At 34.2% G+C, this 22,936-nt stretch overlaps 1 protein-coding gene across 1 annotated transcript; it reads left to right on the forward strand.

Annotated features, from left to right (window-relative positions):
* The first annotated feature begins 641 nt into the window (after positions 1 to 641).
* On the forward strand, positions 642 to 11,003 carry LOC139483579 (beta-1,4-galactosyltransferase 4-like). The gene is made up of 7 exons (XM_071267586.1): positions 642 to 1,270; positions 1,688 to 1,914; positions 2,912 to 3,099; positions 4,145 to 4,267; positions 5,890 to 5,985; positions 6,969 to 7,107; positions 10,748 to 11,003. Exons 1-7 carry the CDS (start codon positions 1,177 to 1,179, stop codon positions 10,988 to 10,990), a joined length of 1,110 nt encoding a protein of 369 aa, XP_071123687.1. The 5' UTR covers positions 642 to 1,176; the 3' UTR covers positions 10,991 to 11,003.
* The last annotated feature ends 11,933 nt before the right edge of the window (positions 11,004 to 22,936 follow it).

A 22,936-nucleotide genomic window follows, 5' to 3' on the forward strand; every position in this document is an offset into this window, starting at 1 on the left:
TAATTATGGTTTGCAAGGACAATCAATTGACCTCGATATGAGCTCAGATTGAATAGTTAAATTATGATTTTGAAAATATTTCCTCAATACATAATAGTTTTCAAAAGTACCAAGACTATAGTTTAGTACGCTAGACGCTCGTTTCGTCTACATATGACTCATCAGTGACGCTCATATCAAAATAGTTATAAAGCCAAACAAGTACAAAGTTGAAAAGCATTGAGGATCCAAAATTCTAAAAGGTATATGAAGGACAACATGAGAAAATAATAGTGAAGGTCAATGGAGCAATATAAGTCAATAAAATTGAGGAAATAATGTAAACTATTGGAAATAGAGAATTTAAGGCGAGGTTTTCATTTATACATGTTATTCTAAATTACGACGTGTTGAGTGTCATAATACTACCAAATCTAATTCTGACATATTGTAAATATAAGGTATGTAGCTGTTTCTAAAATTTCAATAAATAATTTTGTATGTTTGATCATTCCTCTAAAATCTCAAAAATGAATGCATGCAATAATTTGTGAACATGCTGAAGTGACTGTAAGATAAATATTAAAAAAAAACACAACAAAATGATGAACAATAGTCTGCTTGTATATTTGTCACTCAATTATATGGTTGGCAGAATGAAATCATCCGGAAACTGAGATTGATTTAGAAATAATTCACCTACATACACTTAAAGACGTTTACCATTACTATATGATGGTTTTAAATGTTTAATGAAATTATCTATAACAACATCGGACAATTGTTTTCCTGTACATGTATTTTGGTAGTACAACAACATTTCAGTGACCTTTTCTGTAATAAGTGTAAACAATTGTGGGTAAAAGGAAATACTTCATTATTCTATACGAATACATAGCTACACGTGGTTTATTTTGATTTAAGATATATGGGAATAATGCGTGAATTTTTTCAAGCAGTCATGTTTGAATGCTATTGATGTCCTGTATTTTTACTTTATGTCAATAGATACAGATCAAACGTATGATACGACAAGATCAACATGTGAAATCGACATTATTATTATTTCTCACGTTGTAGCGAACGATATTTTTGTGTAATATAGTTAACTATTATCATGATTATATAAAGACGTTTGATAGGAAAAGAGTAACATCTTAATCCAATACAGTTTAACAAAGTAAAAAACATATTTCGATGATGTCAATTATATTTTATCTGGTATGCAATCTGATATTTCACCGGTCATTTTGCGAATCTTCCAGTTGCAAATGGCCTCATGCGTTTTTAGGTATGTACAACTTTAATTTATTTTCAATTGGTATAATTAATCTTAAATTGCTATTTAGTCGACAGTAGCTCAAATCTCGGAAATCGATTAAAAGGAGACAAGAATAAGCTAACACAAACATAACAATAAATAAACTTATTGATGAAATTATTTTCCTCTGATGATGCACATGTGCTCTGTTATATATAATGTCAACCTCATCATACATATATAAGCTTGGGATATAATGTCAATACAAAACTTACAAAATAAGAGTTCCTTTTTTTTCAAATTAACACTTTGTTTTTATTTTACATTAATTATTTTTCTCATAAAGTATTAAATTTATAATGTAGGCCTTGTCATATACTATAAATCAAACACTTGTGATCATTTATATGAAAACAATTACTATATAACGTATCATAATCTTTTTAGATGGACGTAAGTCTTTAAACAGAACTATACTTGAATGGACAACATTGGAAACATTATTTCCTTTCATGCGAAATGGACACTACAAACCAAACTGTAGGCCCATACAACGAATAGCTATCATTGTACCATACCGTGAAAGGGAAACTCAGTTAAAAATATTCTTTCTAAACGTAGTTCCATTACTATATCGACAACAACTAGAATTCGATATTTATGTTGTAGAGCAGGTATATATATACTTTAAAGAGTAATGTCAAACAAGATAAATATAAAATATGTTTCGACATGTGCATTATTTGCATTCGTATACCCAATGTATTACATTCTTCATCAAAATTTTACAGCAGTTTGATGAAAAATAAAAATTGAAATACACGTAAATATTTGTCCAACTAAATGTTTCGATTCGATTCAATTTGTAAGCAATTTTTAAGCACAACTGTTGGAATCTTTCGTGTTGGTCAGTGGTGGAGTCCCCGGAGAAAACCACCGATCTTTGAAAGAAAAAACTGACAACCCTAGTCAACTGTTATTGGAGTCGAGTCCACCCTCGGGAGTTGGGTTCGAACTCACAACCTTAGTGTTGACTGGCTACTGATTACAGAGGTTACTACTTAGACCTCTCGACCACCGACTCCCTCCTGTATGTATTCAAAATATAGATGCTATTTTGGCGAAAACACTTTGAAATTAATTCAGATCTAAAATATGCATTTTTTTAAATACATTTTTAAACTGAAAAGGAAAACTATTCAAAACTACATTGAACTGAATATAGTCTTGTGAACAAAGGAAGAAACTGAATTCAATCACACTATCATACATTTGTTTTGATATAAAAAAAAAAAAACAACAACAACAATATATTGGTTACGTAAGCATTCACAATATCATACGTATGTTTTGATATAAAGAAAATTAATATGATGGTGACGTAACCAATCGGGAAGTGAACATATTCTTGTGAAGGTATGTTAATTAAATGATTACCTGTTATAGCATCGTTTGTATTTTTGAAGAACGAAATATGCATTGTGAGATCATTGAATGTTTGTAAACAATATGTATATATATATATACACACGTTTTACCATAATTGTTCTTCTATTACAGTTTACGTTATAAATGTATAGCTAATTATAATTATCTAACGAATTCGGGAATTATTTTTAATATAACATAATACGGCCTATTAAATGTTTTTATTATTTCCTTTTTGTTTAGGTTGGCGGACGACTGTTTAACAAAGGTGCACTTATCAACACTGGATTTTTACAATCAAAAATAGATCATTCTTACGACTGCTACGTTATTCATGATGTTGATATATTGCCGGAAGACGATCGTAACTATTACACATGTGGAGAAAATCCCCGACACCTAGCTGTATTAGTACAGCAGTTCGGATATAGGTACGTTTATTTATTAAATCATAGCTTGTTATTTGAGAAGACTTTTCCTGTAAAAAAATTAATTACTGTTATTTTATAAGTATAGAGGAAATCCAGATAACTATCTTCCCTTTGCTATAATGAAGCATTAGTCGGTGTACAGTGGTAACTTGTTTATTTCTTTTTGCGTGATATATTGACTATCAATTGTTCTACCGGAAGTCATTTGTAAAGATATGCTCTAAAATTTTAACTTCGCACAGTACGTCTCTCCCTCTCATTGTAATTTCCAAGACCTTTGAATGATAATTACATAGTAATGTGGATGGAAAGAACTTTAAAATATGTGACTGAAATAAAGGCATTAAATACATATAATTAGATTGAGTGAATGTTTCAATTTTGTAATGGTATAGGGTGAACCTTCCCTCAATGACTGTAATTTTTAAACAGCTTGAATTGAGCATGCCTACCATTTTTTTTTAATTCTTTGCCGAAATATAATGTATGAACTTATTTGTTCACAGTATTTAATGGAAACGAGGCAAATTATATCTGAGGGACATTCAAACTAGAAAATAAACTGACAACCCCATGGCTAAAAACAAAATAGACCAACAGAAAAACAATAGCACACAAAACGCAATCAGGAAAACTAAAGACTTCAAAACACGAACCCCACTTCAAACCGCGGATGATCTCACATAAAGGATCAACATGCATTACTCTTTCACCAACCGACATCGACTGTTTTGTGAACATTAGTCTTTAATTCGTTTACGAATAGATTGAAGCTCAATACCATAATCATGATAATTAAAGTAAAATCACATATATTCAATCCTAAAATATGCACATTCATTCAATTTGAAAACGAATAGAAACGGATGTAAAAATAATCAAATTTATGAACTGGAACTCGTTTAACTTCTCTTAGAAAGAGTTCCATTTATATTGTGTCATTTCAACTCGGTTTGAACATATTCAGCATGCATTATTAATTGTGTTATGAACGATAAGGAGAAATGTGTCAAGCAGCATCTTATCTTATATATCATGTTTGCAGGTTACATTATCCTGAATATGTTGGTGGTATTCTTGCTCTTACTTCAACACAAATGGAAAATATGAATGGATTTTCAAACCTGTATAATGGATGGGGTTTTGAAGACGATGATTTTTATAGACGGTTTGTATGGTCCTTATCTAAATTTATGTGAGCCTGTTAATCTCACAATTTAATTGTCATGATTGTTGGTTAGTTTTATAGAATTATGAAAGGAACTGTTACATACTTTAGTTTAAACTTACCAACATATATGACCATATGAACAGACCAATTACTTTAGAAGTATTCTTGACCGAATATCAGTCGAACATCAAACAATCGACTGTAAATGATGAGCCTCCCTAGGTGCGCTGCTATCAAAATAAATACTAAGCTTAGTCAAATCCCAGAAATTTAAGGTAACCTTCTGTGGCAAATCTTTTGGAATTATATATCCTCAAGCTCCATTTGCCCACTTTCTTTGGCATTTGTAACTTGTTTATTTGAGTTTCCCTGGTGATTCTTTTAGTAGACAAACCGTGCGTCTGGTGTACACATTTCTTATGCTCGTATATATTTAAGAAATAATTGATGCAAGCTATACTTTATTGTAGTTTTAACATGGGAAGGCATTATATTCGTGATTATTTTTGCCCGAGCAATAGTGAGGGCTAAACTGACACGAATATAATGCCTACCCATGTTAAAACTATTATAAAGTATAGCTTGCGTCAATTATTTCGATTCTGAATAGGACAATTAAGGTAATTTCTATGTCCTATGAGTATAAGTGTAAAAGCGTTTGTGTAGGGTCTTCCATGAACCTCCATTTTTCGTTTGTAAAGAAGCTCACGGCTGCCACTGTGATTTTTCAAAGGGAGTATTTTTAACAGCCAGAATGAACGGTTGTAGTATCTAGGTCAACTGTGTCAATTTCGGAATGAACACATTACAGTCATAATAAATGCATTAGTTAAATCATGTGCACCATTTAAGAGTTTGAAAGTGTTTTAAGTTAAGGAAATATATAAAGTTCATGCTAATTTGATAAAATTAATTATTCTGAAGAATGCAATATACGTATGTGCAAACAAATTTTATTGGATTTAGAACATTGGTTTGTTCACAAAGCGAAAGAAGCACGTCATATTAAAATTAGCTTTCATTCCCAACAATACATTGATACTTATTGTCAGTTTACGTTCTTTAGCCAAGAATTCTGAAAACAGCTGAACACAAACAGCAAATCAATTAGATAGCCCGCAGCAGGTGTGTAGTGTATTCCAGCTTATTTCACCAGCCCATTAGTCTGCATTTTGTGTTTACTATTTTAAGAAATTCATTGGTTCCAATAAATAAGATTTTTAGAAACTTTACGATTTTTCTTATCCCAGGGATAACCTTATTTAGCAAAATGTTTAGTTAATATTTGGTTTGGAATGTTCTTAATAATTCGTATCTGATGATGCTTAATACTTTGTTTCGAGAGCCACTGATGAGCATTTTAAAAACAAATCACCCGCCTTGTGTACAAATAACAAGTCCGGTCTTGTTTTTGGAAACTAATTCGTAAAAAATCGTCTGGCTTATTTTCTAAAAAGGCAATCAAACTATATCACCTGACTTTATATTGAAGAGTGAATATCCGAGGAATGAATTCTTAACATGTTTTCAAGATCAAACATGACGGCTAATTCTTCATGTTTTTTTTGGCATCATTACTAGATATATTCAATATAGTCTCCATATATTTTGTATTGTAGAATAAAAAACGCTGGATACAAATTAGAAAGAACGCCAGATAAATTATCTTACTGTGGAAGTCTAGATCACAAAGCTGCAATAAAAAACAAAGACGGGTATATTTGCTTCTTCAATTACATTGCAATGCAAGTACTAGGATTTGTTTCACTTCTGTTTTGACAGAAATTATCCATGACATAGTCATATTTATAATTTAACTTTTTACTAAAAGGGATTTCCTATCCAGAACAAAGTAAAATAACAAAAATAAAGAACTTCGAGGAGGACAACCAAAACAGTCCCTATCAAAATGCCAAAATCAAAATCTCAAGCATATTTAACGAACGGATCTATGCTATTTGCAACAATGTATTAACAAATCCAACAGATATACATGTATGAATGTAAAAATGACGGATACGGCAGTCAAACTGTGTTATAATCTCAACTATAATTAAAACTAACTAATATGCCATCAATGAAAATTTAAATCGTACAGACAAACCACAGACGCCAAAATGATAGACAGGAATACAAAATATACCATTGCTCAAGCACAAAATAAAGGGGTGTATAAGTACCGAGCCATTTCAAAGAGATAAAAAAATTAAATAAAAATCAAGAATAAGCAAGATACAAAATGCTTAATCATATGTATACATAAGGCATGTTACGGTACCATCCCATTCAGTCCGAAGACTGTTTGCTTTGTTGAATGATAACCGTAAACAGACAAATATGTTATGCGTACTAATGCGAGGAACGAATAACAAATCGATACGATAGCACGAGCTGCATGTGTAGCCAATGTTTAGTAAAGCTGAGGGGTAATACATCTGTTTGAAATTCAAAGTCAGTTCGTAAACAGAAACGTTCTGTGTATGCTTCGTTTTGCATTAAAAAGGCGACTACAGATGTACAATATCTAAATTGCAAAACAAAAACATAGGAATATAAAAAAAAATTATATAACAATAATAGTTCATAGGGTATACAACAAATTAAACGTATCTGATAAAATATTCTTTGAGCAGTAGTTTCTATCTAATGCTTGACAATTTCTATATGCAATTCAAGTTGTAATATGTTTATTTTACAGTTGTGAAATATTTATGCGATACGGTCGAATGTGGCGGTTTGATGGTCTAGAAAGTCTTCAATATACGACTTTGAAGAGAGAAAAGAGACAGCTTTTTAAATGGATTCTAGTAGACTTTGATGCCAACCTATTAAAAGAGGTACATATGATTAAATTTTGTATTTATTTATATTTTATAATTCAGGATGTATAGACGTGCCTCTGGTCTTTGTAAGTCTTGTATTATTTTTAATTTTAGTTACTTGTGTATAATTCGAAGTTTAGTATGGCGTTCATTATCACTAACTTAAAGCTAGTATATATATTTGTTTAGGGGCCAGCTAAAGGACGCCTCCGGATGCGGGAATTTCGCGATGCATTGGTGACCTTCTACTGTTGTTTGTTCTATGGTCGCGTTGTTGTCTCTTCGACACATTCCCCATTTAAATTCTCAATTTTACATATATCTAACCAAACACACTACTTTGATAAAAAAATTTACCTGTTAATTAAAAATATGTGTGTAAATTTGAATGCCAGATGGAACTTAAGCCCCAGTACCACTAGACCACGTTCGCACCACGCTCACCGCGATTTAAAATAAATTCAGATCGTGGTGAGGTCGCGGTATGACCGGCATGAACATGCAAATTTTCGTTGCTCTCACGATGCTACTGCGTCCTCATTACGCTTCTTCAACCATCCAACTACGATTATACCACGTTCTCACCGCGCTTAATCTGCGACCTCACTTCGCTTATCAAGATCTTTCTACGCTCGTCACGTTCTCACTACGACCATACCACGAGTTATACGATTGCAACATGATCTTACCACCGTTCTACTGCGTTTATAGCACGCTCTTACCACGATTATACTACGTTCGTACCGCGATCTTGCTACGTTCTCAGCAATAACGTCAACATAGCGTTCCTTATCAATACAGTTCCATTCCTTCTATTTCTAATTAATACGTTGATTTCTCGGAAACAATGCAGTCATGCCACCAAAACCTACGAGAAAACCTCGGGTGGTGGGGGAGGGGGGGGCTGTTGTAGAGGCAGAGGGAACAAAGTAAGTTCAAATGACGATATTTTAGTGAACGATAGCAGAGATGACACGGATGTGTCAATAGATACAGAAAGATGTGGTATGAGTGCCAATGAGACAACTCTCCATCCATGTAACCATTTATAAAAGTAAACCATTTTAGGCCAAGGTACGGCCTTCAACACGGAGCCTTGGTTCATACCGAACAGCAATCTATAATGGGCCCATAAAATACTAGTGTTAAACCATTTAAACGGGAAAACAAACGGTCTAAAGCCCAAGTCCCACTAGATCACGATCACACCACTCTCACCGCGATCTAAATTACATTCAGATCGTGGTGAGGTTGCTGTATGAGCGGCATGAAAATGGAAATTTTCGTTGCTTTCACGATGCTACTACGTTTTCATTACGCTTCTAAAACGATCCCGCTACGATTATAACACGTTCTTACCGCGCTTATTCTTTGACCTTACTACGCTTATCAAGATCTTTCTACGCTCATCAAGTTCTCAATACGACCATACCACGAGGTATCCGATCTTACCACGCTTCTACTGCGATTATAGCACGTTCTTACTACGATTATTCTACTTTCATACCGCGATCTTACTACGCTCTCAGTAATAACGTCAACATCATGTTCCATATTGATACAGTATCATACCTTCAGTTCTATTTCTGATTAATGCGTAGATTTCTCGAAAAAAATAGTCATGCCACCAAAATCTGCTAGAACACGTGGGCTTGGTGGTAGGTGTTGATGTTGAGGCAGATGAAGCTCTGATAGTAACGAATCTTGATCAAGTAGAGATGTCGGACCAACCAATCCGACATAAATTACAACCTATTACTGGTCCATAAAGGTGAAATGACGATATTTTAGTGAACGATAGCAGATATGACACAGGTGTGTCAATAGATATATGAAGATGTAGCATTAGTGCCAATGAGACAAGTCTCAATTCAAGTAACAATTTTTAAATTAAACCACTATAGGTCAAGATACGGCATTCAACACGGAGCCTTCGCTTACGCCGAACAGCAAGATATAAAAGGCCCCGAAAATTACTAGTGTAAAACCAATCAAACTGGAAAACAAACAGTCTGATCTATATAAAAACAAGAAGCATGGTTGAGCCTTTAGAGAAAATTGAAAAAAATCCCAGCTACATACAGACAAACAAAACCTGGAGAGAATTAATATATTTTAGTTGAAAATGACAATGAGAATAATGGTCGTAGAATGAACGTAGTCAGGTCGTAAAAAGAGCGTGATGAGGACGGCAAGGGCGTGCTAAAATCGTACAATGGTCGTGAACAGCGTAGTATAGTTGTAATGGGATCGAAGTTGGTCGCGGTGAGAATGTGATGATCGTAGTGAGGTCGTAATAACTTCGCAATGAGATCGTAGCGCAGTTTCTCCGAATAGAATCACGCTTTCTCTAAGCTCTCACTTCGATGGTACAGCGACCTTTGCGATTTTACTACGATCGTATTGCGCTCTCACTACGCTTCTACTACGATCTGATTTCGCTACGACTGCACCACGATTGTTTGAACATGTTCCAAGTTTGCCACGCTCATCACGATCTTAAAGACCTCACCACGACCATGATACGACCTTACTACGATCCACACGATCGTACTACGATCATCAAAATTTGCATTTTTTTCTCAGATCGTGGCCTAGTGGAACTGCGGTATAATCTATATAAAAACGAGAAGCATGGTTGAGCCGTTAGGGCAAGTGGATAATTACATACAGATAAACAAAATATAGGGAGCTTTTTTATATGTTTTATATAAAAATGACAATGAGAATGATGGTCGTAGTATGAACGTAGTCAGGTCGCAAGAAGAGCGTGATGAGGACGACAAGGGCGTGCTTGAATCGTACTATGGTCGTGATCAGCGTGATATAGTCGTAGTGGAAGCGTAGTTGGGTCACGGTGAGAACGTGATGGTCGTGGTGAGGTCGTAATAACGTCGCTGTGAGATCATAGCGTAGTCTCTCCGAATGAAATCACGCTTTCGCTACGCTCTCACTGCGATGGTACAGCGACCTAAGCGATCTTGCTACGATCTTAGTGCGCTCTCACTACGCTTCTTCTACGACCTGATTTCGCCACGACCGCACCACGATTGTGTTGAACATGTTTAAAGTTGGCCACGCTCATCACGATCTTGAAGAACTCACCACGATCGTGATACGACCTTACTGCGATCTACACGATCGTACTACGATCATCAAAATTTGCATTTTTTTCACAGCTTGTAGTGCAATCGTGGCCTAGTGGGACTGCGGTATTAGACATGTGAATGTTCAAGTTTTTTTGCTGCTTTTTTTTTTAAGTTACATAATATATCTGTTTGTTTCGTTCACACATTATTGTCGATATATTAAAATTGTATGCTACTGTCATTCAAGTGAGATGAAGAAAAACAGGTGTCATCCACTTGATAAGGAAAAGCCTGACCTAAATAAGGAATATGACAGTTGTTATACATTTGGTTGATGTGTCTGAGTATGATTTTGTTTTTAGAGTATCACGGACTTTCCGATTTGAATTTTTTTCTTGGAGTTCGGTATTTTTCTTCTTTTAACTGCTACACTGAAATTATAAAAAATTGTCAGTGTATTTCCAAATTACAAAATATGCGTCGGTAAAAAGAAATGTATAACAAGTAACAATATTTTATAATTAGTATTATTATAATAATTACCGTTATTATTTATCTTATTTCAGAATTTGAAGGTTAGTGTAAAAAATATCGACAAATCAACATTGCCACCAAGGTACAAAGGTTATAAAGATTCGTATTGCGCATGGTATTTAAATCAGAAATTGTTTTCGACTATCAACATGATCAAGAAGTTTCATTTTACAGACAAGCCAAATAATACCAATATGACATTAAGAACATACAATACTAGTAATCTGGAGGTACCTAGAACAGCGACGAAAGAGTGCTTGACAACAATATTGTAACAATTTAAAAAAATGTTTTTTTATATAAAATGAAATAATTTTCCTGTTTAACAATAACTCATTATTTTTGTATTGTTTTGTAGTGTTTTGTTTTTTTATATTTTTTAAATATTTTTTTATTTTTTTATAATTTTATATCAATCATGATTATGTGTTATTTGAAGTTGCAAGATAAATCATCAAATCATTGTTTACGGGGTATTGGGATAATGTTATCATAGTAATCAAAGGTACCAGGCTTATAATTGTATACGCCAATCGCGCGTTTCGTTAACATAAGACTCATCAGTGACGCTGATCAAAATTGTTCGAAAGCCAAAACAAGTAAAAAGTTGAAGAGCATCGAGGACCAACAATTCTAAAAAGTTGTGCAGAATACGGCTTAGGTAATCTATGCCTGGGATAAGAAAATCCTTTGTATATCAGTTAGAGTACTAGCATCATTGACAAAAGATTAAAAAAAAAATGAAGACCACAAAATAACTATCATATATTCGGATCACAAACCAAACCCGAAGGAAACACGTGAACTATAACATAAGTTATGTATAAGAGGAGAACAAATGAACAACAGAAACACTGAACTGCTACAAAACACTTTCTTCATACATTTGTTTACATGCACCTGCCATATTCCTGACTCACGACATCTTGAGAAACAAATGGTAGCATGAAACTAGTTTTATGACAAGCAAACATCCTTGTTTATATGGCAATGTTACAAATATCACTTAAATGACAAAAGTATCTGACATGAATACAGTACTAATAAACACAGGAACACTAACGACAGTGAATTGCACAAATAAATAAAATAGTACATAACAACATTTAAACCACAAAATTATATCCGATATCACCCATGAATACCATTATATAATTACAAACAGTCCATCACACGTCTGGTGGGGCCTCGGTGGCCGAGTAGTATAAGTAGGTACTACTGTAATCACTAGCCAGTCAACACTGAGGTTGTGAGTTCAAACCCCGACCATGCGAGTGCACTCGATTCAAATTTTAATTGACTAGGAATATCAGTTTCTCTATCGAAGGTCGGTGGATATCTCCGGGCACACATGCTTCCTCCACCAATAAAAACTGGCCGCCACGAAATAGCCTAAATGCAGTGCTTAAAAATTGCGTTAAAACACAAAAAATCGAAATACAATCAGATTACACGTCTGGTGAATGTCTTTACGCCACATAAAGTGACGTCCCTTTATATTTGTAGAAAACAGAAAATGTAAATTTGTAATGGTGGTTTTTTTTTTAATTTGCTACTACAACGAAGGCTTTAAAAAAACCAATGAAGGTCTCAAATGGTCGATGTTGCTAAATTGTAAATACATAAATAAGGCTATAAATACAGGCAACAGTAGTATACCACTATTCGAAACTCATAAAGCAAATCCGGGTTACAAACTAAAACTGAGCTAAACGCATCAAATATAAAATATTAAATATATTAAGAGGAGAATATATCGCTTTCAAAATGATACGTTCTTATACTTTTTAAACTGGTGAGGATTTTATTAGAATCTCTGAAGTACTGAAATCATAGAAAAATTCTAAACAGAAAGACCTAAAGCAAATTGGAAAATCATATGCCCGAAAACTTCGAACGAGTAATTTTCATTGCTTGGTACAGACAGAAAAACAGAATCATTTCGGATGTAAAGCTACATAACCTTCCGATTTGTATGACAGCGCGTACAATTCCTTGATATTTATTGACAATGGTGTGTGAACAAAACAAACAGACATGGTAGGTACATTTAAAATGTTAAAAATAAGTTGTACAACAGTCGATATTAAATTAAAATTAACAAATATATCAGCAAAGAAAAACAAAAAGTCATATAGAAAATTTAAAGCACATTTTCTTATACGAAAGACAAAACTACACAATCTTTGCTTAGAACAATCACACAATGATGGATGTATAAGTACCGAGCCACGTCAAATGGATAGAATCAAAAATAGACTAATCAGTAAAAATTAATTTACAAATACAAATAAAAAAATATCGTTTTAAGATTATTGATAATGTCAGTTCCAATAATCTTAACTTTAAGTTGATACGAAATAATTATCAACGAGGTCTTCGTATCTTCTGATGAAATTTGAGGACAAAAAAAGGAAAATACGTTCTTTGACATACCCCTGATTCGTCAACGTTTTGTTAAGACACGTGAAACGTTTTGCAAAATCTGATTAGCAGAAATGTATATTTCATTTGGAATATTGCTACCGAAGTGGGGGAAATTAAAATCGTCTGGTTTGTCTCATGGATCCTGGTACTGAGATGACGGCTTAATTGTCAAATGTATAGAAATAAGTCTAGAATTTAGGCAGAAGAAGGCGTGGCTGTTGTTTCTGTAATGTATAGTACTAGAGGATATATAAATGGAACCCAATCAGAAAAATCTGGACTATTAATGTAAAGAACATCATAATATTTTGATTTAATTATGTCACGTTCGATATCATACAGTGTTATTAACGCAAATTAGACAATCGGTGTCAAAGATGTCAAGGTAAAACAAAAGATATTCTTTATTCTAATAACATATTTCAGATAAAATATGTAACACATGTATATATCGCTTTCGATGTGATACGTTCTTATACTTTTTAAACTGGTGCAGGTTTAATAAAGTAGTTATCAAAGGTACCAGGATTATATTTATTTACGCCAGACGCGCGTTTCGTCTACATAAAAGAGGGACGAAAGATACCAAAGGGACAGTCAAACTCATAAATCTAAAAGAAACTGACAACGCCATGGCTAAAAATGAAAAAAGACAAACAGAAAAACAATAGTACACATGACACAACATAGAAAACTAAAGAATAAACAACACGAACCCACCAAAAACTAGGGGTGATCTCAGGTGCTCCGGAAGGGTAAGCAGATCCTGCTCCACATGTGGCACCCGTCGTGTTGCTTATGTGATTACAAATCCGGTAAATAGTCTAAATTGGTAGGTCACATTCATGAAAGGGAAGGGGATTGTAGTTACGACGTAAGGAACATATCCGATATCATTTGTGAAACGGTTATTCCATAACGGTCAACCAACTCGTGATGGCGTCCGTAAAATTTACGAAGGGATGATATCAACTTCACCATTTGGAACTCTTGGTTTAATAGCTTCCTTGTGAGAAGTAACCCTCTATCAAGAAAATCATGATAGGAAATGCAAGCACGGGAATATCGTATCAATTGGGAGATATATACCCCGTATGCAGGTGCTGCTGGAATGTTGCTACTTAGAAATGGAAAGTTCACAATTGGAAAGCTGAAATCATCTCTTTTGTCGTAAAGTTTTGTTTTCAACCGACCCTCATTGTCAATTTCTAGATGTTAATCAAGATATGAAGCCGACTTAACTGTATCTGTAGTATCCTTTATCTCCAATTCAATGGGATAGATGCGTTCCTCATAGTCACCAAATTTTGAATTGTTTAGTGAAAGAACGTCATCTATATAGCGGAAATTAGAGTTAAAGGATATTGCTAACTTCTTATCTTTCTTCCTAAGGAGTTCCTGCATGAAGTCAGCCTCATAATAATAAAGAAACAAGTCGGCAAGTAGAGGGGCACAGTTTGTTCCCATTGGGATTCCGACAGTCTGTTGAAAAACACGTCCTTCGAACGTTACAAATATGTTGTCAATCAAGAAATCAAGCATCTTGATAATATCGGTTTCAGAGAATTTTTTTTTTGAATCAGAGTCATTCTTTACAAAGTATGATTTATCCCTCCCTAAGACAAGATACTTGTATCTACGTTGGCCATTCTTTTTTATGAAGCAAAGTAATACCAACTCTTTCAATTTGTCTTTTAGTTTGGAATGTGGAATACTTGTGTAAAGAGTAGAAACGTCAAATGTTTTAATACTGTCACAAGATGAAAGAGAGTTAGATTGTATGTACTTGAAAAGATCTTTGGAATTTTTAAGTATCCACATCTGATTCACGCCACCTCTAGAATAGGCAGTTTCACAATAACTTTGAAGCCCGTCTTTGATTGCTGATAAAATAGATGTTAATAATTTAAAAAGAGGTTTCGTGGAGCACTTGGAACCGCTAAACATGTAGCTAAACTTTGGTCTACTCCCCCGACTAGCGGAAACTGCAACTTGTGTGGACACTTTGTTCAAGATACACTTTACCATCAAATTACAATGTGAACAGAACTTCAAACACAAAGACACTTGCTATATAAAAGATTATCAGAAATGACTAGTGACAATTTCTTATACACACTGCTTTCAAAATCAGACGAGTACGTGTCCTGTTTTCTGCTTGGCAATCACGAAGCTCTATTGGACTTTTTAACACCAGAGCATTGTTTAGACGTCCTTAACGAAGGATTTCCCTATCTTACATACTGTAGACTGTAAATACTTTTGAATTCAAAATATTTAGTGACATTAATTCTATTACCTAATTTCAAAACTTTGTAATTGTACATAATTTATATGCATTTTGTCAATCTCCTTTAGGAGGAAATAAAGTATGATGATGAGGTATCACATACAGTGATGGAAGATCCAGTTCTTCATCTTTGGTTGAAATACCAAAGGAACAAAGAACAGACCTATGATTATCCAGGATTTCCTCTTTAGTAAGTGTCGTGAGGATATATGTTGAGTTTCCAAGAGAATTGTCTATACCTAATTCGTTTATCAAGCAATTAATGTAGTGACTTTTACAGACAAAAAACGATGTTATTTGGGGCTTTGTTTGCGGGGACAACAACATATTTATCATGGAGGTCGGATAAGTGTTTAGCAACATTTGGGTCTTTAAAGATTGACGTAGCATGGACATTGATGGACCCATTCAGTTTCTTAATTCTGATTTGTATTAACGACTTCACTGCCTTAATCCATTCGAATAGAGTGTCTACGTCTTCCTTTTCACGTTTAGCCCATTGCCTGGCAGAGTCCATCAAAATTTTAAAGTTGTATTTCCAATTGATGGATTTAGGCTCACGATATTTCGGACCTTTCGATAACACATTTCGTAGATAATTGTTATTAACAATGTTAAGGTCATCGGTAATAACGTGGCCAGTAGGATTATATGTGAATTGGGAACTAGCACAAGTGCAATCATGAAGTTTAAACTTGAAGTCGTCAATATCGAGATTCTGCAAAACGCGTTTGTAATTGAAAATTTTAGTTGCAATAGGTTTGGTATAGGTATAAGAAATTATTGGTACAGACTGGTCTTTGAAATAAGGAGTTATTTTCGATTGAACTAATTTATGATGAAGTATATTGCCTAGTTTGACGCCATCGAGACCTTTGTTGGCAAAGAAAAGATTTAGAAAAGATCTTTTCTCTTTTTCATCTTTTCCAATGCGAACTGGCTTGAAAAGTCTGTGACTTGCAATATCCGAAATTATAGCTTGAAGTTTGTATTGGTTTGAAAGAGGGTTTGTAACAGTGGATTCCAAACATAAATTGAACAGAGAATGAAGTTTTGAAAGGGGTAATGAATAAAGTTTCGTGCGAATGTGATGAATACCTAACGGCTTTTGTATGAATGACACCTAGTCATTAATAGAGACATCATGCAGAGAAGGTGATGTATAATGACAATGACCATGACTGCGTCTACGTCGAGGAGTCGAGTTGAAAATATCTATCTATAATGAACTTAGCCTAGTAGTTTCAGTGGAAAATATTTTGTAAAAATGTACAAATTTATGAAAATTGTTAAAAATTGACTATAAAGGACAATTACTCCTTACGGGGTCAATTGACCATTTTCGTCATGTTGACTTATTTGTAGGTCTTACTTTGCTGTACATTATTGATGTTTACAGTTTATCTCTATCTATAATAATATTCAAGAAAATACCCAAAAGCTGCAAAATTTTCTTAAAATTACCAATTCAGGGGCAGCAACATAACAACAGGTTGTCTGATTCATCTGAAAATTTCAGGGCAGATAGATAATGACCTAATAAACAATTTTATTCATGACAGATTTGCTCTTTATGCTTTAATTTCTGAAATATAAGCCAAAATCTTCATTTTTACTCCTATGTTCTATTTTTATCCATGGCGACCATATTTGTTAGTTGGCAAGGTCACCGGACACATTTGTTATACTAGGTATCCCAATGATGATGGTGGCTAAGTTTGGTTGATTTTGGCTCAGTAGTTTCAGAGGAGAAGAATTTTGTAAAAGTTACGACGACGGACGACGGACGCCAAGATATAAGAAAAGCTCACTTGACACTTCGGGCCAGGTGAGCTAAAAAACGAGAAGCGAGAACGACATCAACAAATGACAACTACTGTTTTATTTCAGGATTTTTTATTATCTAGGACTGTATTTTTTATTAACAATTGATAACCAAGTTTAATAAAATCATATGTGTGTATAGCAAACATATTAACTTTGGCTTGAAAGACGTCTATTTAATTGCTCTGCTCGGTCGGAAAAAATGACAAGAATAAAATCCTAAGATTGATCGCGTTCGTTCAACGATCTTATTAAAATTAATATCATACACATAAGTATTACGAAATCAGAGATATACATTTTGATTAGATTAGTTCGTCTAATTTACAAATGTAGTATTATCTGTAGTAAATTTACTGACTTCTTTAATAAAGAATTTGAATAAGAATGTGTCCATACCACATAAATGCCCCACTCGCACTATCATTTTCCATGTCTAGTGGACCGTGGAATTGAGGGTCAGAACTCTATATTTGGCATTGAAATTAAAAAGATCATATGATATAGAATATGTGTACTGAGTTTCAAAAAAAAATATATCTGTACATTAACTTCACTTATTTACAAGTATAGAGATGTGATTTTTTTTCTGAGACAAGTGCTTGTGACAATCCAAAAGAACTTGCAGTCATTCGATATTCAGTACTTCAGTACTTTGATTGTTTGAAAACGAGGTAAAAATACCCTGCCACATTCGGTATGTGTTTTTGTTAGACCTTTTTTTTCCTTCTGTTTTGTATCGATCTCATACGTTAAGCCCTTTTCTACTGATTTGTATAGTTTGTTCTTATGCTGTAACAAAACTGTCCCGGCTGTTTACAAGCATGTTAAACGCCACAATATATTGTATGTGCCTGCTCCAACTCAGGAGCATGTAGTTCAATGGTTTTCGTTTGTTGATGTCTTTTATATGTGTTTTTCGTAATTCATGTTGTTTTAAAATAGGCTGTTTGTTTTCTCAATTGAACTGTTTCATATTTTTCAATTCATGGACTATTGTAGCCGACAATACCGTATGTTTTTTTCTCATTGTTGAAGATTATATGGTTGCCTATATATAATTGCTTACATCCACTACATTTGAACTTTGTTGGATAGTTGACTCATTTGCATTAATACCAAATCTCCTTATTAAAAGTTGAGGGGTGCTCCTTATTAAAAGTTGAGGGGTATGTGTGTTCTTTGGAAACTTTCAATGTTTTTCTCCCGGGTCACCCAGTTTGAATAGAATATTATAATAATATAGGTAAGCTCTGGATGTCTTTTTGAGTATTGCATACGGTGATTTGGGGATGTCTTCATGCCATGCATGGTCCCATTACTTTATATAGACAGCTTATCAGTCAACCTGATCTATCAAGTAGCTCTCCTCGCCTTTTGTATAGTCAGACGAAAAACAAGATATAAACTGACTTAGCTTGGTATATACATGTTTATTTAATATACTCATAAATATAAAAAAGAAGATGTGGTATGATTGTCAATGAGACAACTCTCCACAAGAGACCAACATAACACAAAAATTATCAACTATAGGTCATCGTACGGCCTTCAACAATGAGCAAAGCCCATACCGCATAGTCAGATATAAAAGGCCCCGAAATGACAATGTAAAACAATTCAAACAAGAAAACTAGCTTATTATTTATGCACAAAAATTGAACGAAAAACAAAAATATAACACATAAACAAACGACAACCACTGAATTACAGGCTCCTGACTTGGGACAGGCACATACATTTTGAATGTGGCGGGGTTAAACATGTAAGCGGGATCCCAAATTCAAGTCGAATTGATATTTTAAAACAACATAAAAGTTAAAAAGTGTAAAAAAAAAATTGTTTTAATAAATGTTGAAAATATTATTGTGTTTTTGAGTGGAAAACTACTTAAAATTGTAGAAATATTCAAAAGTAAATAAATTTAGATCGTGGTGAGGTCGCGGTATGAGCGGCATGAAAATGTTAATTTTCGTTGCTTTCACGATGCTACTACGTCCTAATTACGCTTCTACAACGATCCCGCTACGATTAAACCTCGTTCTCACCGCGCTTATTCTGCGACCTAACTAAGCTTATAAAGATCTTTCTACGCTCTTCACGTTCTCACTACGACCATGCCACGAGTTATCCGATTGCAACACGATCTTACTGCGATTATAGCACGTTCTTACCACGACTATACTACGTTCATACCGCGATCTTACTACGTTCTCAGCAATACCGTCAATATCGTGTTTCATATCAATATAGTTCCATTCCTTCTGTTTCTGATTAAAACGGAGATTTCTCGGAAACAATACAGTCATGCCACCAAAATCTATAAGAACACGTGGGCGTGGTGGTAGGGGTTGATGTAGAGGCAGAGGGAGCAAGGTATGAACGCCATACTAAACCCCAAATAGTACACAAGAAACTAAAATTAAAAATAGTAAAAGACTAACAAAGGCCAGAGGCTCCTGAATTGGGACAGGCGCAAAAATAGTGGGGTTAAACATGTTTGTGAGATTTCAACCCTCCCCCTATATCTCTAGCCAATGAATACATACGGAGGGTCTTCAACGAGGAACTAGACCATTGATCCTCATTATACAAAAGTAACATAGGTTAGTGCATCGGACTATACAAAAACATAAGTTCCTGGTTCGATCACCGTTCCGGTGAGAAAATTTCCAATCCACTATTAATAAATATGTTTAAACTAACAATAGCCATACACTTGACTTTGTGGATTACATTATTTTTTTCATCATCCTACATATGTCTTTTGATATTGTTCATACATGTAAATACTAAAAGTCTTACACTGTATCTATATATTTTGCTCCGAGACCAGAACATAATAAAATAGATAAATTAAAACTTGCGCTTTAGATTAAAAAAAAGGTGTGAAAGATTTTGTATCATTTTTTCCACTTCTTCTGGAGTCCTTGAGCTCTTCCCTCGCCAACAATATATAGTTTGCTTTATTTGTAAAAGGACTAGTTACGCTACAATATTATCATCTTAGATTAATCTCTCCAAACTTAAAAGTAAAGATCACGCACCCTTATTGTTTAGATTGATAAAGACTTTTGCATCCGTCGACATTATCTTCGATTAAAGTAGTATTGATCTGACAACCGCTGTGCATGTATACGTTAACGACCTTTAAATGAATGACAAATGACAACATTGTCATTTTTTTAATGACAATTAAACTGTGTTGGAAAGATAACATAAATACACTTTCGTTTTTCGTTTTTTGTTTTTGTGAAATCAAAAATGAAAAATGAAAACACTTTCATTTTTCGATTTGAGTTTTTGAGAAATCAAAATTGAAAAATGAAAATACTTTTGTTTTCCGTTTTTTGTTTGTGAAATCAAAAACGAAAACACTTTTGTTTTTCATTTTGGTTTTTAAGAAATCAAAAACGAAAAATGAAAACACTTTTGTTTTTCATTTTGGTTTTTAAGAAATCAAAAACGAAAAATGAAAACAATTTCGTTTTTCATTTTTGTTTTTATGAAATCAAAAATGAAAAATGAAAACACTTTCGTTTTTTTGTTTTTTTGTTTTTGATATTTCAAAACGAAAAACGAATGGACGCAGATATACACGTATCCACATTTGACCTGTTGTTCAGATCAGAAGTTCTTGTTTTTAACTTCAGGGAACTAGTACGCTCTAATATGCAAATAAAGGTATGTTGATTTTTACAGCACAAGTCAGGATAAGGTACAGTTTTGACATTAAATAACTGCCACTTTATTTGAACACAAAAACAAAGACGAAGAAGCTATCAATGCTTGAAATTGCAGAATTTAACATAGAAAGCAATGGGGCTATGAATTAGTGGTTTTACACCTATTAATGATAATTTCTACCCAGTTTTGTATTTTTAGAATCAATTATTGCAGTCGGTCAAAATCTAGTCGTTATAATTGTGATCCATGGATTTTGAACGATAACTGAAGTTGATAACACAACTTTGGTACTTTTTTGTCGAAATCTTGGTGATATATAACCATGTTTCCAAGTCTGACAAACTTAGTGTGTGCTAGCTTTCTGAGACAAACCAAGGATCTTGTTGAAAACTGTTTCTACAAAACACGTACCGACACATGGTAGCAATCTGAATAAAATATCAATAGCAGTTATCGTCCTTTAATGTGGATATTTGCAATTTTCTCAATAATTTATTAAATAAAACATGTTTCGACAATTATATCTAAAAAAGTACATAGAATGATGAAAAACCATCATGCAAATGATAGCAGAATATCATAAACATCCTTCTGTAAGATAAAACTGCAAGAAGTCATTTGTAAAAATACCAAAGCATACAACATTTTGGTTGAGATTTAAAGTTTCATGTCAAAAAACAAATAAACTTGCTCCTCACCTCATGAAGTTTAACTGAAGGTGAAGGTGTAGCCCTTGTTTGATGCTGGTAGACAATGGTGTTCTCCTGGATATACTGTGACTTTTCACAGCGGAGTAGAACATAAGCATTGCTTCTGCCAGTCATCATAGAAGTGGACTAAGTCCTATTGAGTTGTAAACTGCCTAGGAGGATGTCTAAAGAAAGGTAATATATAATGGTAAGTAAGAACGAGAGAGTGAGTGAATGAGCTGGGTAATGAGACAACGATCTGGAGAGAGTGAGACAATGAGCTGGAGACAGTGAGTGAATGAGTGAGCGAGAGAGAGGGAGCGAAAGAACGAGAGAGAGAGAGTGAAAAAACGAGAGAGCGAGAGAGTGTGTGAATGAGCAAGAGAGAGAGAGAGTAAATGAGTAAGAGAGAGTAAATGAGCGAGAGAGAGTGAGATAGAAAGTGAGAGAGAGTGAGTGACAGAAAGAGTGTATGAGCGAGTGATGGAGTGACAGATACAGGGAAAGAGTGGGCGTGAGTGAGTGATGGAGTGACAGATACAGGGAAAGAGTGGGCGTGAGTGAGTGATGGAGTGACAGATACAGGGAAAGAGTGGGCGTGAGTGAGTAAGTGAGCAAGAACCAACGAGTGAGCTAGATAGAGATAGAGTGAGCAAGAGAGAGAGAGGGATAGGAGGGATGTCAGAAATCATGTTACATTATTTATCTTATGTAACAAATATGCTAGTGTCAAATCACAGCCTTCAAATTGTTACACTAAGGTAGTTTACCCTTTTTTTGGACATTCAGCATGCACACAGTTAAGATTTTAGCAAAGAATTAAAAAAAACTTAATAGTGCATGTCTTAGTAGAGACAACATTTAATTGAAGTAAAAGCTTTAAAAATATCACCAAACGAGGATTACACGCTTTAATTGTAAGTCATTCGTTCTGTTGGTTGATATAGTTTAACATTTTGTCCGAGTTGATGGAATTCTCCCGTTTTAAATTTACCTTTGCATTTTCGAGTTCAGGTAGCGGGCTAATTGTAATAACAATAGAATAAGAAGTTTCGTTAGTATTTAAAGTCGTGCGTGCACGAGAAAAGTTATCGACAAGGGTGGAATCCAACTTACGAGTATTGTATACGTGTATTTGTGTATAGGAAGAGTTATAATGTCCGACAGAGATGTACCCATACCAAGTAAGGAGTCCGTTGAACCAAATAGAAATTCCGACGAAGACGTTAGTAATGCTGATTTGTTTTCCTTGTTCAAGACTTACATGAACAGCAAGTTGGCAGGTATCGAGAGAAACTTGGACG

The sequence above is a fragment of the Mytilus edulis genome, chromosome 7 (assembly GCF_963676685.1).
Source record: "Mytilus edulis chromosome 7, xbMytEdul2.2, whole genome shotgun sequence".
NCBI lineage: Eukaryota > Metazoa > Mollusca > Bivalvia > Mytilida > Mytilidae > Mytilus > Mytilus edulis.

Bases quoted from the DNA above. Each gene is read 5' to 3' on its own strand.
- LOC139483579 (XM_071267586.1), top strand. From the start codon at position 1,177: ATGATGTCAATTATATTTTATCTGGTATGCAATCTGATATTTCACCGG. The intron at 1,915-2,911 runs GTATATATATAC...CTTTTTGTTTAG, and splicing joins ATATTTATGTTGTAGAGCAG to GTTGGCGGACGACTGTTTAA. The intron at 5,986-6,968 runs GTATATTTGCTT...TTTATTTTACAG, and splicing joins GCAATAAAAAACAAAGACGG to TTGTGAAATATTTATGCGAT.